The sequence below is a fragment of the Moschus berezovskii genome, chromosome 7, assembly GCF_049115385.1.
Source record: "Moschus berezovskii isolate FMDL1 chromosome 7, NW_MosBer_1.0, whole genome shotgun sequence".
Lineage (NCBI taxonomy): Eukaryota > Metazoa > Chordata > Mammalia > Artiodactyla > Moschidae > Moschus > Moschus berezovskii.
In genome coordinates this window covers 88,347,882-88,365,177 of record NC_142466.1, presented here as the reverse complement: position 1 = coordinate 88,365,177, position 17,296 = coordinate 88,347,882, and the positions used below count along the sequence as shown (strand labels likewise).

The 17,296-nt window shown below is 49.1% G+C and overlaps 1 protein-coding gene across 4 annotated transcripts in view; it reads right to left on the bottom strand.

Moving 5' to 3' along the window:
• DAPK1 (death associated protein kinase 1) overlaps nt 1-17,296 on the bottom strand; it is a 218,005-nt gene that overhangs the window by 11,873 nt on the left and 188,836 nt on the right. For all 4 annotated transcript variants that reach the window (XM_088838092.1, XM_088838090.1, XM_088838091.1 and 1 more), the window contains 2 exons: nt 8,360-8,582; nt 2,243-2,431 (listed from right to left, as the gene is read on the bottom strand). In XM_088838092.1, the coding sequence (XP_088694218.1) occupies nt 2,243-2,431; nt 8,360-8,582 (412 nt within the window). The remainder of the gene's footprint in view (nt 1-2,242; nt 2,432-8,359; nt 8,583-17,296) is intronic.

The window sequence follows — 17,296 nt, the reverse complement described above, 5'->3', positions numbered from 1 at the left end:
TGTATCTGTAACCTGCTTCTCCATTTTCCTTAACACTTCTATTATCATATCATTATTATATGGGTATCTCTATCACATCTACTTGTAACACCCCAGAGTGGAACAAACACTCACACACAAACCCCACACATGTCTGTGTGTGTGTGTGTGTGTGCATGCCTATAAGCATACATGGAAAGGTGTATGTGTGCAAACATACCCCTACCCCCCAACACTGGAATCTTCACGATGAAATGTAACCTTAGTTTTGGTTAAATAGTGACTAAATTCACCTTTACGGCTAAGGGAGAGACCTGTTTTGGATGGTCAGAAGGGATCAGACCACTGTACACAGGTGTTAAGATGGTAAGATGCTAACTGATGAGCAGCTTGGCACACGAAGGATGTAAAGGAACTGTGAGGAGCCTGGGTCCGAGAGGCCAACCACACTGGGGGAGGCAGTCGAGGGTCAGGCTGGGGAGGGTGTGTGGCGGGGGGCGGTTAGGGGTGTGGTTGCTTTCCCACACAGGGGCTGTGGTGTGGCTGGTTTTCCTGTAAATGTCATGGGCGAAATTCTGACCTGGAGTTTCTAGGGCACCCAGAACCTCCTCGTGGTCATCCAGACACTTGGACACCACCAGATCCCACAAGGTCAGTGACACCCACCCAGTGGCCTCTGGGGAGTCAGGCAGGACCACTTAAGTTATAGGATTTCAGGCTCCTTTTCCCTAATTTTTCCCCTTGGTGTTTACTCTGCCAGAAATTCTGCAGTCGAGACATTCTGGAAGATCCATAGGGTTTTTCTAGAGCCCAGCACTCCTGGGGAGCATGATCCTCTAAGTCTGGCAGCTAAGACCTCAATGGGAATAGTTTTGGGAACACAGAAATAGGCCCTTTGAGCCTGCGGAGTGCTGGGATCCAGTCACGGGAAGTGGGTGAGACCAGGGGAGGAGGAGCGGTGAGGGTGTGGGTGGTGGGTGCTGAGCACACACTTCTCTCCCTACGTGGCAGGGCCAGCTGTGCTCCCTGGAACTCAGACAACACTCAACTTTTAAGGGAGCAAAATGCATATGAACTTTATTTCCTTAGGGTCCCTGGCCCAGTAGCAGCATCGCCAGGAAACTCCCTAGACGGGCTGAATCAGAGGCTTAGGGGCAGAGTCTGGCTGTCTGTGTTTCCAGTGGCTCCAGGGGATGTGTGTGTATGCTGCAGTTAAAGAACCGCTGCTTTAGGTAAACACCCTGAGTATTCTATTTTTCACTGGGTTGAATATATAAAAGGGCTTTCATGAAGATGCCTCCAATTTCTTCTGAGTTCCTCTCCCTAGGACCTTTAATAGACAGCAGCTCATAAAATCCTCACAGTTAAGGGAACTCAGCCTCAGAGAAATTGCTCTATCCCTGTTCTGAATGGACTGCGTCTCAGCAAGGTTTGTGTTCCTGCTGGGGGCCCTGGGAGCTCCAGGGAGAGCCAGCACTTGGGTTTCAAATTGGGTGTACCAACTGCTAATGGGACTGTATCTTATGAGGTTAAAAAATGCGCTAATTTACTCAACAGACTCAAAAGACTGTTGAGAAAAGTCTTTCTAAAAAATTTACTCAAAGTCTTTGAATTTGAGTCTTTAAATTTATTCCAAAGAGTAAACATACTCTTTACTCAAAAGACTCTTTCAGTTCGGTTCAGTTCAGTTCAGTCGCTTTACCCAAAAGACTCTTCACTTTTACCCAAAAGACTCTTCACTTTTACTCAAAAGACTCTTGAGAGTCTCTCGGACTGCAAGGAGATCAAACCAGTCAATCCTAAAGGAAACCAATCCTGAATACTCACTGGATGCTGAAGCTCCAGCACTTCGGCCACTTGATGCAAATAGCCGACTCATTGGAAAAGACCCTCATGCTGGGAAGTACTGAGGGCAGAAGGAGACGGGGGCTCAGAGGATAAGACAGTTGGATGGCATTGCAGACTCAATGGACATGAGTTTAAGCCAAGCTCTGGGAGATGATGAAGGACAGGGAAGCCTGGCGTGCTGCAGTCCATGGGCTGGCAAACAGTCAGACACGACTGAGCGACTGAACAACTTAACAGCCATTTGTTAAGCATCTACTGTGTTTAGTTTTACTTTTGGGATATTAACCAGCTGTGCCTCAGCCCGGGGTCACTCCTACGCTGGCCCCTTCTCCACCGTTCATGCAGCTGTGGCAGATGCTCGCCGGGACAGGTTCCCTGCTAGAAACTCTTTCCGTTTGGGGAGCGTGAGTCGTACCGTTCAGATAGGCATTCTGGATGTCGATTGCCTTCGTGGACTGGTCATCGGTGGCGCAGTGCGGGTGGTGGGACGGGGCCCCGAACACCTCCAGCACCCCCTTGGTGAGGCCCGGCTCGAACATCATGCTGCGGCTCCTGACGCTCACGTTCTCACAGCCCGGGTACAGGTTGTTGATGCTCACGGACACTGTGGGCCAGAGAATAGGCACGTTGGATCTTGCCTGCTCTGTCCCTCCCAGCCTCTGCCCTCTGTCTCCCCCTCCCTCCAGGCCAGGGTGTGAGTGTCCCTTGCATACTTGGGGCAGCAGTGTTTCCCAGGGACATGGTGCTGATTCTGTTTGCTCCACCTCTCGTATCCTTTCCTGTGCTGCTCTGGGCACTGAGAGGCCGACCCAGTGGACTGCCTCTCCCAGGCTCGCTCGCCATTTGCCTCCAGTTAGGGTCCGCCGACGGGAGGCACTAGAGAGAAAGGTTGATGCCCACTTCCCCGTGCACTGCCTGCTGCTTTTCTGATGCTAGTTGTGTCCCTGACTCTAGACTTCCCTGAGCAGCTTCTCCCCTGGAGCTCCAGCTTTCCCAGGATTGTGACTTCTTCCTCTTGCCCTTTCTGCCCCAGGGGTGGTAACTAACCTAGCCTCCGGGTGCTTCACCCTCTCTTTTATGTTCCTGTGAATTGTGTCTGTGACTTGGACCTTTCATTAAATCCCCACCAGGAGCCTGACTGATACAGGTGGGATGAGTATCACTCCGGCACATGAGAAGTTAGATTGAATGAAAAATGATCTTAGACAGTTGCAGGCCACAGCATTAATTAATGCTGAATCACACAGTGAGAAAGCTATTCCTTTAAAAAATCCCCTTGAAAGTTTTTAAAGTGCTTTAGCGGCAAGTCTCAGTTTGTGGCATTAAGTCTTTAGCATGTCTTCAATCCTTGCTAATCTCCCCTTTTAATAAGGAGGGAGAGGGTAACAGTATATGAGCTTCCCTGGTGGCTCAGATGGTAAAGAAACTGCCTGCAGTGCAGGAGACCTGGGTTTGATCTCTGGGTTGGGATGATCCTCTGGAGAAGGGAATGGCTACCCACTTCAGTATTCTGGCCTGGAGAATTCCATGGACAGAATAGCTTGACAGACTACAGTCCATGGGGTTGCAAAGAGCTGGACATGACTGGGAAACTTTCACTTTCAACAGTATATAGCTAGATTTTCATCACATCACTGTCCACTGTATATATTTTTATTTACTGGTAGCAGTGGTATTGGTTTTCTATTCATGGAAAGGACATTAAGGATTTCATTTTCCAATCTATATACTTTAGTAAATAAAAAGAACCAGTTTTAAAGATATTATCATGAATAATAATGGTAGAACTTTGTGAGGGATCAGTTGAATAACACAGTTTGGGTCCCCTGGACCACAGGCAGAGCCCTGTGTGTCCTCAGTCCTGACAGCTTGTTGGCTTGCCTGTTTCTCCAGCAGACCCCCAACAGAATGGTGAGGGCTAAGACTTGGGTGGGCACATCTGGGGGCTCTGAGAGCGCATCTGGGAGGGGCTCAGTGAACTAAATCATACTATACAGTTAGTACCTTTGGTTCAGAGTTAATAGTGACAGACACTGCAAGGTCATTACACCTGGGTCACCTGACTTTTAAAACTCGTGATCCAAACACAAAGATAACCCTTGTTGAAAGACCAAACATTTCAGACAGAGGACATAGATGACAGGAATTTTCAAGAGGTTTGGGGGAAGGAGGATAAAATTGGAGCTCAAAGGCTGGGTCAGGTACAAGGGAGGGATAAGGGGCAATAAGATGGGAAGAATTAGTCATATATATGTTCTCTGCCCCACAAGCTTCCCCCAGCCCTGGTATAAAAGGAGGAAACTTGGCAAACAAAAAGGTAAAGACCAACACTCTAGGCCAACGAGATAGGCATTTTAGTGTATTTCTTTAGAGACTGTTAGTCCAAGTCTGAGCAAAGCTGTGTGACTTCCATAAGAATGGGTGTGCCCATTTTCCCATGTTCCAAAACCTGTGTCTGGGACGGCCACTGTCAGGAATAAGTTTTGTCTTAGTAGCACTGTGGGCTTGCCGAGGGAGAGAAGACCAGATTCGGTAAATGACAGGCACTAACAGTTTTTGTTGGGAGGATGAAAATCAGGACATTGTTGTATACGGTATTATTAAAGAACATCTTTACAGGGAAACAATAAAATCATAAGGAAAGCATTTTTGCTAACCACTGGCCTCTAGTGGTAAAAAGTGGAAGGCCCCGATGGAGAAGCCACTTTTGCACCCAGGTCAGAAGAGACTTCCTGCAAACACTGCTCTCTGGTAAGCAGGCAACAGCCTCCTGCAGTGCTCTTTCTAGAAATTCACTCCTCCGCTGGCACCAGGGGTTTCCTTCCTACCACAGAATCACTGTTCAACAGCTCTGGCACAAAGGGAGTGTGTGCGGCAGCCACGGGCCATGAGCGGCTGCACCAGGTCCCCCACGCCATGCTATCCTGTCTCCTGGCTGACGGCTCAGCCTCTAGCTCCAGCAGAATGCAAAAGGCAAGTTTCTATAAGCCTACAACCTTCCTGCCGCCTGAGTGATGTAAATGTGCTCATGCAGGCATCTCTCCCAGGGAAAGGAGGAAGGCCTGACCATTCTAGCAGAAGTCAGGGGTATCCAGAGCTGGGATGCAGCTGAGCCTGGCTGCAACAGGCCTCCTTCCCTGAAGACCATGCTCCAGAGCAGCCTTTCCTCATGCCTTAAAAAGAAACGCTGCCCCGTCCCTTCTCCTACAGCACGCAAGGCCTCCAGAGCCTGATGCCCTCCCCGAGCCGGGTCCCCCCGAGGCGGCCCTCCTGGTGCTTCATATCTGTGCCATGCTCTGTTTTCCTGAGGAACCCCTTCTGTTTTGTGAGGGTCAGAAAGTGACTGTTAGGCTGCCTGGTCTGGGGCTGCGGGGTTCCAGGCTTCATGTGCTGCTGCCTTCTGCCTGTACTCCGCAGCTGGGGGCCTCCTGGCCCTGCACTGGGCAGAGCAGGAGAAGGGCCTGATACAGAGCCTCCTGCAGAAAAAGAAAACACAGCCTCTCAGCTCTTATCAGCCTCAGCAGGACTAGAATTAGCTGCGAGTGAATCTCGTCACCTCTAGGAACTGTCCATATAGACACTTCAGCCACCCTCAGAGCAGACCAGCCACCTGGGCACGAAGCTGGGTGGGCCTTTTCCGTCCTTGCCCAGGCCCTCTGGGAGGCTGCCTGGCCTTGGTCAGACAGATTTGGAATGAACTAGGAGTGACCTTAGCCCAAGGGTCACACACACCAATGCACTGGTGAAATGTCATTTCTGTCACAGGGAGAAATTTCAGACACAGATGTGGGGAGTCTACTCCTGAGCTCTCCCTTCTGGAGTTAGGGGGCTGGGTGGGGGCAGGGCAAAATGCAGAGCCTGGGCCCCTCGATATGGTGCTATGCCCCTCACCCCAGCCACTAACTGGCTCCAGGTAGAAATGTGAATCCAGCGTGGCCAGAGCTCCCAATTTTATTTTTTACAAGAAACCAAATAAATATCCATCTTTTCAGGTGAGGTGTCTTGATTTGCAAACGCTGGAAGTTAATTCAACTTTTCTCCTTCCCCTTCTTCATACTACACAAAATGTTGCAGCTTTCCAGGCTGCTGACCTCTGAACTTACATCCCTGCACCCCGAGTTACTTTTCTCTCTGCTGATTGCAGTCAGGGACACTCATCTGGTCCAGAGCACCTGTCATTCTTGAGAGACTCTTGGGTCACTCAGCCCCATGACTCACGTCTCTCTCAGCCCTGGCTGAAAGATGCAGTGAGATTTGCCGATAATCTAGTCATCCTGAGGGGCTTTCCTGGTGGCTCAGATGGTAAAGAATCTGCCTATAATGCAGGAGACCCGGTTCGATCCCTGGGTCTGGAAGATCCCCTGGAGAAGGAAATGGCAACCCACTCCAGTATTCTTGCCTGGAGAATCTCATGGGCAGAGGAGCCTGGAAGTCTACAGTCCATGGGGTCGCAAAGAGTTGGATATGACTGAGCAACAACTCTTTCTTTCACTTTAGCCATCCTGAGCTGTATTTTATCAAGAATCTACTTCTGGATTCTTCCAGATATGGGAACTGATCAGAGGAAGAAAAATGGAGATCTGACTTCTGATAAGTGAGGGTAGAGCTGTTCTCCCTCCTGGAGAGCCTGTATGTCACCTGAAGTGTGCCCATGAGCTCCTGCAGCGTAAGTGAAGTGAGAAAGTCGCTCAGTCATGTCCAACTCTTTTCGACCTTACGGACTGTAAAGTCCATGGAATTCACCAGGCCAGAATACTGGAGTAGGTAGCCGTTCCCTTCTCCAGGGGATCTTCCTAACCCAGGAATTGAACCCAGGTCTCCTGCATTGCAGGTAGATTCTTTACCAACTGAGCCACAAGGGATGCCCCCTGCAGCATAAATTCATATCTAATATGGCTAATGAAAATTCCAGAACACGGATCTGTATAGATCCCATGTTTGTCTCTGCTCTTTGTCTGTTTCTCTCTGCCTCCCTCCTGCTGCACCTCCCAGCCTCAAGTCATTGAGACTGGAGTGACCTTACCCACAGCAGGTGAGAACTGGCTCCTTCTAGGGGCGACCCCAGGAACTGCTAGAGAAGCTCACTTTGAACCTTAAGCAAACGTTAGCAGTGTCCACACAGAGGCTGAACTTAATGGTTAAATCTGGAAAACTACTGGCTTCTGAGAAGGTATAAACCTATCTTACATCCTGAAATTGAACAAAATTACAGTGGAAAATGGAAAATGTGAGTACAAATATGCCCCAAGTCAGATGGAGTTATAAGCGTTATTAACAAGCCCTGACTCAGGAGCCAGACACTTCATGAACTGCCAGCTGTATGACTCTAGGCAGTGTATCTGACCCCTCAAGGCTTCAGTAAAAGGGTGGCAAAAATGCCAATAAAGCTGTCATGTGGATTAAATGAGGTGTCAAATGTACCACATTTTGCCCGGTTCCTGGCACACGGTTAGCGCTCAGTTCGCATTTGCAGTATGTGTTAGCGATATTATACTCATTCTAATTATATGTCCATTTTGGCTGTACTTCTTCCCTTAGTTTCAATCCTATTGCTGTGCTCAGAGTGAAAAAGTTGATAGGGGCACGAAGACTTCAATCAATGGTCCCTCACCCTACTAATGCTGCCCAGACCTCCTTCCTCGTGAAGAGAGAAATTACAGAGAAACGAAACTTTGAAACACCTGTTTTCATTCTAGGTAACAGATATGACACCTTTGTATAATGTACAGAAAGTGAATCTGAGACACAGAACTTCAAAAATGACATTGTTTAGAAAAGTCTCTGAAGGTCTATATTCCTATCTTTGAAAAACTTAATTCCCTTACTCCAAAAGGCGGGGGGTCAGGAAAAGCAACACCCCAGACTGTTCAGCTTCCTCTTGGTCATCTCAGGTTTCTCTCTGGGAGGGACAGGTCACCCTGCAGCTCTGGGTGTGGGCCCACTGATATTGTGTCTGTGGGAGGCGGGGGTAGATGGCAACATCTGCTTTCCAACCAGGGTCCAGGTGAGCGGATGGACCAACTGAAAAACCATTAAGGAGATTTTCAAAACCACCACCCCACTTCCAGATACGTGTGGAAGGGCCTCCCCCTGCACCCGGATTTGTTGCTCTGTATTCGTGCATTCCCGGACGTGCGCACAGCATTCCAAGGAGCGTCAGGGGTAAGGACCCATCCTGGGAGCTGATATTCCATCTGTGCAACCTTGAATCTGTGTCAGTCCCAGTTCTTTGCGTCCTCAAGGGCAGAGTCCTTGAGCAGAATACAACATGGTTTTGCCACGTTGCACGTCTGTGACTGTGGACTGTGAGTTCAATGAGGCCCTTTCCTTGCTAGCACGGGGGCACTCTTGCTGTCCAAGAGTGAGGTGGACACAGGGCCAAGAGCCAGGGGCCCCACACCTTGAAGCCACCAAGGCAGCAGGAGTCTGTCAGCCTCAGGCCAAGTGCTCAAAACAAAGCCACTCTTCCTCCCAGGCTTTGAATTTGGAAGCACCCAGTGGAGAGACAAGGGCTGGCGGGGTGCATGCATACCTGCCGGCTTGGAGGCCAGGGGCGAGGGTGGGAACCGGGTAGAGTTGGTGGAGGAGAGCCGGGGCCGGCGTCTTCGGAAGAAGCTCCTCAGCAGCCCACACTTGAGAGATTCCACCAGAGTGGTCTTCCCAGACCCCGAGTGGCCGAACAGCTTCAGCTTGATTCTTGGCTGCAGGTTCTGTGTGGGTCGCAGTTGCTGGATGAAGAGTCCTCGGTGCGTATCCTGAATAGAGATGAAATGGGGCCCTTAGTCAGGGAGAAGAGCAGGCCCTGAGCAAAACGCACATGCTGATTCCCATGTTCAAGAACCCTGCTGATTGGGACTTCCCTGGGGGTCCAGTGGTTAGGACTCCGTGCCCAGGTTCGATCCCTGGCCAGAGGAACTAAGACCCCGCAAGCTGCACAGCGAGGGCAGAAGACAAACAAAAACATAAAACAGCCCCCCAAACAAACAAACAAAAGACCCCCAATGCATCCTTCTGGTCTGTGAGTTTTCTTTGCCTTTAAAAAAAACGGAGGTAAAAGTAACCTATAACATTAGTTGCAAATCAATGTAAATGATTTGATGTTTGTATCTATTGTGAAATGATCATCATGGTAAGTCTAGTTAACATTCATCAGTACCCACAGTAAAACTATTTTTTTCTTGTGATGAGACTATTAAAGATCTATTCTCATCAACTTTCGAATGTGCTGCAGACTATTGTTAAGTCTAGTCATTATAGCTGTGCATTATAGCCCCAAGGTTTATTTAACTTCTAACTGGAAGTCTGTACTCCAGGAGGTCTGCAATTTCTACTCATGTGGTAGATATCTCTTGTTCTGTCCCCACTGCATTAAAATTTTTTTAATGTAAAATAGATATAACATAGGCTCCCCAGGTGGCACTAGTGGTAAAATCCTGCTGCCAATGCAGGAGACATAAGAGATGCAGGTCTGAACCCTGGGTGGGGAAGCTCCCCTGGAGAAGGACATGGCAACCCACTCCAGGATTCTTGCCTGGAGAATCCCATGGGCAGAGAAGCCTGGCGGGCTACAGTCCACAGGGTCATAAAGAGTCAGACACGACTGAAGCGACTTAGCACGCATGCAGACATAACATACAATTCACCATTTTAAGTGAAGAGGAACTCAAAGGCCTCTTGATGAAAGTGAAAGAGGAGAGTGAAAAGGTTGGCTTGAAGCTCAGCATTCAGAAAACGAAGATCATGGCATCTGGTCCCATCACTTCATGGGAAATAGATGGGGAAACAGTGGAAACAGTGTCAGACTTTATTTTTTGGGCTCCAAAATCACTGCAGATGCTGATTGCAGCCATGAAATTAAAAGACGTTTACTCCTTGGAAGGAAAGTTATGGCCAACCTAGATAGCATATTAAAAAGCAGAGACATTACTTTGCCAACCAAGGTCCGTCTAGTCAAGGCTATGGTTCCGTCTAGTCAAGGCTATGGTTTTTCCCGTGGTCATGTATGGATGTGAGAGTCGGACTGTGAAGAAAGCTGATCACCGAAGAATTGATGCTTTTGAACTGTGGTGCTGGAGAAGACTCTTGAGAGTCCCTTGGACTGCAAGGAGATCCAACCAGTCCATTCTAAAGGAGATCGATCCTGGGTGTTCACTGGAAGGACTGATGCTAAAGCTGAAACTCCAATACTTTGGCCACCTCATGTGACGAGTTGACTCACTGGAAAAGACTCTGATGCTGGGAGGGATTGGGGGTGGGAGGAGACGGGAACGACAGAGAATGAGATGGCTGGATGGCATCACCGACTCGATGGACATGAGTTTGAGTGAACTCCGGGAGTTGGTGATGGACAGGGAGGCCTGGCGTGCTTCATGGGGTCGCAAAGAGTAGGACACAACTGAGCGACTGAACTGAACTGAACTGAACCATTTTAAAGCAGACCTTTCAGCGGCTTTTACTCCATGTACCACTGCTATTTGGTCCCAAAGCACTTTCACCTGCCCCACAAGGAAACTCTGTACCTATTGGTGGTTACTTCCCAGCCCTTCCTCTGCCCTGCCACTAGCAATCACCGATGTGCTCTGTCTCGGTGGATTTGCCCACTTCCATTGCACTTCGATGCATGATAAAGTAGGTAGAACAAATCCTGGGAAGCAGTCTACACTGGCCTTGTTAGACTGGCCAGGGCACCTGCCCCTTCTGTGCGGAAGAGTCGTGCTTCTTGATGACATTCTGAAGGTACAAGATGTTGAAAAGAAGGGTGTCACAAGGTAAAAAGTTAAATGCTGGGGAAGGGCCTGCAGGATATGATAACATTTCTGCTGTCTTCTTTCTCAGCCCTACAGGGAGAAGCAGAAGTCTCCCCAGCCCTGGACGATGCACAGATTCATCAACAAACATTCGTGGAGGACCTCCTGTGTGCTAGAACAGAAAGGTCTATACCAGCCCAAGATCCTCAGCTTTGAGGAGAGACAGACACACAAACAATGTGCTATCAAATATGACATGGGTGCTTTTGAAGAGATGGTGCTGGTGAGGAGCTCCGTACACCCGGAGAACCCACCTCAAGGGCTACATGGTGGAACACTGGTCATGCCACCCTAGCTCCATCCTGGCCTCATGCACCCTCTTAGCTCTCAGCTCCCAGCTCTGTAATAATAGCCTCTGGCTTGCAGCCTGAGGACGAGTCCTCCCCCACTACCCACGATGACTCCTCATGCTTTAGCCTGTTAACTCCTTGTACCCTAGGAGACCTATCTTGCTGTGATCCCTCCCAGAAGTTTCCTCTGGCTCTAGCCCACACGTGGTTCTCCAATGTGACCCCACTGGACTGGAGGGTAATCATGTGATACTCTTCCCCTCTAAAACAGAGGCCAACTTGAGGGCAGGATGGTATCCCCAGCACCTGGCTCACCTAGGATGGCCAATAAAGAGGTGCTGCATAAATGAGGTACTCAGGGTGACCCATGCAGGATTGCCTCAGAGCTAAGGGTCTGCCTTTTCCTTTCAGCGCAATCTCAGGCCTGGCTGGGCCCCTGCTTCCAGACCTAAATCCTAGGAGGTGCTGATTTAGTGCTCATCTCCTCCTCCTGAGCCATTGTTACATTTTCCACCAACAACCAACGATGGGAGCCCTAGGGCATGCTCATGCCCTAGTAACAAACTCACAACTCTCCCGTGTTCCTTCCTCCGTTTCCTCCTGGTAAGCTCCGACCCATCTTTCTCAACAAGGGGAACACTGCCCAGGAGCTGGCATTTTGAAAATGGATGGTGGCAGTTTTAGTTCCCAGCACTGGGGGATGCTGCTGGCGGGTGGTGGGTAGGTGGGTGCTGGGCTCCTGACATGTACACACAATGTTCTGAATGGGACAAATTCTCCCAAGTCTGCTTGACTTCTGAGTGTCTGCTGAGCATTTATTATAAGACAAAGACCTTGTTTGTGATCATCTGAACTTAGGACTTAACTGCATTTTAATATGACCCAGAGGGTTTTGAGAGGGTATGGTTTAATACATACTGACTTTCCCAAGAGTGCAACTATTGTACACGGTGGTGGAATTACACACATCCTCTTCCGCTTAATCTTTCAGAAGCTCTCATCCCACTTCTAAAATGTCAGGCTGTTGCTGCTGTTTTGAGTTGCTGTCTCTCCAACAACCATGGTATCTGTAGGTGTTACGTTCGGTGATTCAGTAGATGGGCCCAAGCAACTGTCAAGTTAACAATGTCTCCTGGGCTCCTCATCTCCTGGGCTCTGCAATTACATACTGAGACACATTCTATTATACCACATATATATTACTTTGATGTCTTTGTTATATTACAGTTAGGGCATTCTGTTGATCTTTTAAAATTACCTCAGTAGGTACACTGTTACCTGAGTTTTATTTCAGGAGAGTAACGGTGGCATCACAACATGTACATTATAAAGCAGGTGTCCCCAACCCCTCACCAGTTCTTGGTCTGTTAGGACCCAGGAAGCACAGCAAGAGGTGAGCAGCAAAGCTTCATCCACCGCTCTCCAGGGTTTGAATTACTGCCCGAACCACTCCCTATCCAAAAGGTCGGGGACCACTGTTTATAAAGTACTGGTTCTCCTAGGGTTGGAAACCACAGTTTGGACAGTGATCTGTAGAACCTGAGGTTGTCCTTGTTGGGTACTGAGCAGGTACTGAGACAAAACTCTGCACTGGATGGAAAGGGCTGGAGTATCTTACCAGCACTTCCCCTGAATTAGGACCCAAGTCAGCACAGGAGTTGAAAAGTTCTATTCTGAAGCAGTTACTCATTGGGGTGCTGCTGATCAGGCAAGAAGAAATGGGGCATTGGCTTCTCCCTGATGCCATTTACTGCGGCAGATGAGCCCATGACCCCTGAAGCCAATCTACCACGTTTTATTTTAATCTTCAAACTAGCTCTTCTATCTTCAAGACGTGCATGCTGCATGTTAAGTTGCTTCAGTCGTGTCAACTCTTTGCGACCCTATGAACTATAGCCCCCAGGCTCCTCTGTCCATGGGATTCTCCAGGCAAGAATACTGGAGTGGGTTGCTGTGCCCTCCTCCAGGGGATCTTCCCAACCCAGGGATCGAACCCATGTGTCTTATGTTTCCTGCATTGGCAGGGGGGTTCTTTACCACTAGCACCACACACTGCACACTGAATGTCTAAATTGTGAGCAGCTCCCTCCTTTAGGAGTATCTCATGAATAAATAAAAAAGTTCTTTTAGTCCATGGCTAACTAACACGGACAGATTCTTTGCGTGAAGCCAGTATGTGCTTCTCCTGAGATGGGGCAAAGGCAGAAAACCTGCTTCTGGCCTTAGTCCCATCATTGAATCTGGGGGCATTACCCATACCATTGCTCTATTCTGTCTGTTCCGTGTCCTCTGATCCTGACACTATGAGGCTGGGCTAACACATCTGTTCTATGTGAAGGAGTGAGGGCACCTCTGTTCCCTCTGCACGAGTCCCGCAGGTCTGAGCCCAAGTCTGAGCGATTGCGGTAACCCTCAGACACAGGTGTTACCCTGTTGCTTCCAGCAGCTGCTCTGAACCAACGTGGGCTTGTCCCACGCCACCGAGAGAGGGTGTGTCTCGGCCTTGCTCAGTGCTGCCTAGGCTGAGAGCCCTCTTTGCTCCTTCCAGTTCCCCTCAGGGCAGTGGTGGGCTAGCAGTGGCTGGCAGTCTGTCTGCCTGTTTCCCAAGTCAGCCCCAGAAATGGAGGAAAGAGGGAAGAGGGGCTGGTGGGCTGTGTCGGCCTGGTTAGTCCAGGATGAACAAGAATCCTGCAAGGTCAAGTTTAGAGGAAATCCCCCACCCTTGATATCTGAGCAAACCCTTCATGCCCAACCTTGATATCTGAGCACCCACCCCACCTTCAGCAATGATCCTGATGAGTATTATAAATCTCTGCTTGTCCTTGTTGAAGTTGGGGTTGAGCTGATCTCTTTCCTCTGCTCCACACCCACAGTAGTACCCCCAAATAGTTAGTCCTACTGTCTTCAACAAGGGTCCTGAATTATTCTTTCATGAACACCCCTAGGAGTTGTGAGAGATGCATTTCCTGTCTGCAGCAGTAACTTCCAGGTTTGTATCTTCCAGCTTACGTTGTGCCTTCACTCACATTCCCTGTTAAACCTCAAAGAAACCTTTGTGGTTAATGTGTTCATTCTCCCTTTCAGATGTGGAAACCTAGGCTCAGAGAGGTCAAGGCCCTTTCCTGACCAAGGCGAAGACAGAACTAGGTTTCCTTTCTACCACTGCTGTTACTGAAAGGGAGGTGATGGGTTTCTAGAAGGGGAGTGGGGAGCAGGGAGGAGTAAACAAGGATTTACAAAGTTGAGAACAGAAACTCAAAGCTGGGTTGTGCTTCAGTTATTAGTCCTAGGACTATGAATATCCAACAAGGGCCATTTCCAGTTCGTTTCAGTAAGAAAACACTTCCCAGTTAATGCAGAGTCCTCATTTAAAGTAAGGCTTGTAAGTCATTGCTATGAAAAGGGTCAGTAGGATGAGAGCGCACCCTGCCTCCCCACTCTGGATTTGCACGGACAAAGGGTACACTTGGACACCTCATTTTTCATAAGCAAATGAGTTGGATTGCTGGCCTGTATTAACAGGCTCCATGTCCTTGGGGAGCTCCAGGGGAGTGTCTATTTTTTTTTAATCAGAAATAAAGATTGAACCTTCTTCTGCAGGGACTGTGTTCATGTCAGAATCCATCACTAGCTCTCATGCTGTTTCCCAAATAATAACAATCCTCAAGAAATCTTGTTTTGTCCAAGAAAATACTGCTTCACGGGACTGACAGCTCACCTTTTCCAGTGTCCTTGGTTCTGGGACGATCATACAAAAACACACACATTCTCACCTTTCAAGTGGAGATGAATGGCAGGCAGGTGAGAAAAATATTTCGATGGCCAAAGAAAGGGGTCTAGGGGTTGCAAGCCATCTCACATCCCTGCTCTCTGCCCAGGGCCTTCACACATCTCCTTGCCCTCCCTTCCCCTGCAGTCAGGACCTGTTGGCCTGGCCTGGGAGGGACTCTCATCCTTTACTTTGCCTTTGGGAAGATGGGCTGGGAAACTGCTTAAAGACACAGACAAGCAGAATATACTTGAGTCTTCAGTCCAAGGAAATCTAACCTCGTCCTCGAGGAGGGCCCCTCCCGGTTGGTGCTAAGAACCATGAAGAATCTGAACACAGAATTTGAGACAGCCCTCTGCGACAGGGGTGTGGTACTGGAAAAGACTCTTGAGAGTCCCTTGGAGAGCAAGGGAATCAAACCAGTCAGTTCTAAAGGAAATCAACCTTGAATATTCATTGGCAGGAACGATACTGAAGCTTCAGTACTTTGGCCACCTGATGCAAAGAGCCAGCTCATTAGAAAAGACCCTGGGAAAGATTGAAGGCAGGAAGAGAAGGGGGTGACAGAGGATGAGACGGTTGGATGGCACCATCGACTCAATGGCCATGAGTTTGAGGAAACTCCAGGAGACAGTGAAGGACAGGGAGGCCTGGTGTGCTGCAGTCCATGGGGTCACAAAGAGTTGCAAAGACATTGAGTGACTAAACAACTCTCCAACAAGAAGTTTCTGACGCCTCCTGGAGGGTGGTGCACTTCCACTTTTCACCATTAGATGTCGCAGCAGGGACGAGCGGCGTGCTCAGATTAGCGTCTGTCCCCAGTCAGGCAGCTTCCGGCAGCCTTAGTGTGTGTGCTCTCCAATGCACACTCTGGCTTTGATGCAGAGAGGGGGCAAAGAGAGGGACAGAGTGTGTTCCTGGTTAGCTCGAGAAGGTGGAAGAATGTTGATATCTTTGGAGGCGGAGTGTGGTCTACGTTTAACAGAATCTCTAAGATGCCCCAGTGCCCGGGCTGGTCAGGCCCTCACTGGCTGGGCCAGGGTAGTGTGAGCGGGACACTGCCCAGAGAGGAGGGTCAGGACTTCTGGGTTCCCTAAGTCTTGACTCATGCCTCAAAATATTCTCGTGTGTCCCGTCGCCCTCGACCCCACGGGCTGGTGGATGTGGCTGGGACGCGGCAAGGCCTCGCGTGCAGCCTGGGAAGCTGGGAGAGGAAGCAGCAGGGACCCTGAGGAACCAGAACCCTAAACCAGAACTCAGGCTCCCAGGTGGTCACAAAGGTGCATTTGTGAAAGTGGGAGGCCAGAATTTCCCCGTTAGCTTTAACCACAGACTTCAAATATTTACACAGGACAGCGAGCTCTCATTTGTATTCCTGCCCCAAGCTCACAAACTAACTGAGCCTGAACAGCACCAGTCCAAGCACCCATCCTATCTCGCCTGGCTGCCAAGACCACCTTCTATCTGGTTTCTGGGTGTAAGCAGTCAGAGGGAAATCCCAAGGCAGGAGAAGGGGTTGACAGAGGATGAGATGGTTGGATGGCATCACCAACTCGATGGACATGAGTTTGAGCAAACTCTGGGATGTCTTCATCCTGTCTGGATGAAGGACAGGGAAGCCTGGTGTGCTGCAGTCCATGGGGTTGCAAAGAATCGGACACGACTGAGCAACTGAACAACTTACTTAACACACTTGGGCCAGTACCTGATCGTCTTTCCAAGCCAGGCCTATCTTTCTGCTCACCTCAGGCACCGTCCTCTACCCCAACAGTCACACTCAAACTCTGCTGCTACCCCCATAGCTCCCTCCTTTTTGATCTATTTCTAACTCTTTACTTTCTCAGGCCCGTTTCACTCACTGCTCCCTCTGTCTTCTCCCAGCCCTTACTCTGGCTGGTTCCTGTAAAGAACCTGGAGGTTTCTGTTGTGACTGCCATATATGGATCTAGAAACCAGCCACAGACAGGAGTAAACAGAGGGGTATAGCTCTGTTCCACTAAAACTTTATTTATAAAAGCAGGTGAGGGGCCGGTTTCGGCTCTATGGTCAGTTTGTCACCCCCTGATCTAGCTCACATTTTCTTATTTGTTTATTGACTGGTCTTGCCTCTTTCCTTCACTTGGTCTCTCATAGTTCTTTACTACGGTAGACACTGTGATTATCTTTTAAATGAGTGTTATTTGGTAACCACATTGCTTTTTGAAGCCCTGGTGAACCCTGGTGTGAAATGAAAATATCTCCTGCCATATTAATAAACAAGAAATGTCACAGCCATCAGTGATTTCTGGCCTCCAAATGTGAATGAGAGCTCCCCAAAGTGCAGATGCTGCCACCCCCAAGGGTGATTGCTGAGGAGCTGGGGAATGCAAGAAGCAAGGTGAACAAGGAAACAGGATTGGCCCCAGAAAGCTGAGGCGCATTTCAAAGGAATGAATTCAGTGAGCCCAGAAGCTTGCATCTCCCCATACATATAATGCTAAATTCCTTAATTTGATACCCAATCTTTGATGTTCAAAATGCCTGCTCCCTTTGTTACAAAATTGTATATAGCCTGTTTTCCCCTCCTGCCTCTTTGGAGCAGTTTTCTCAGAGCTACTGAGATG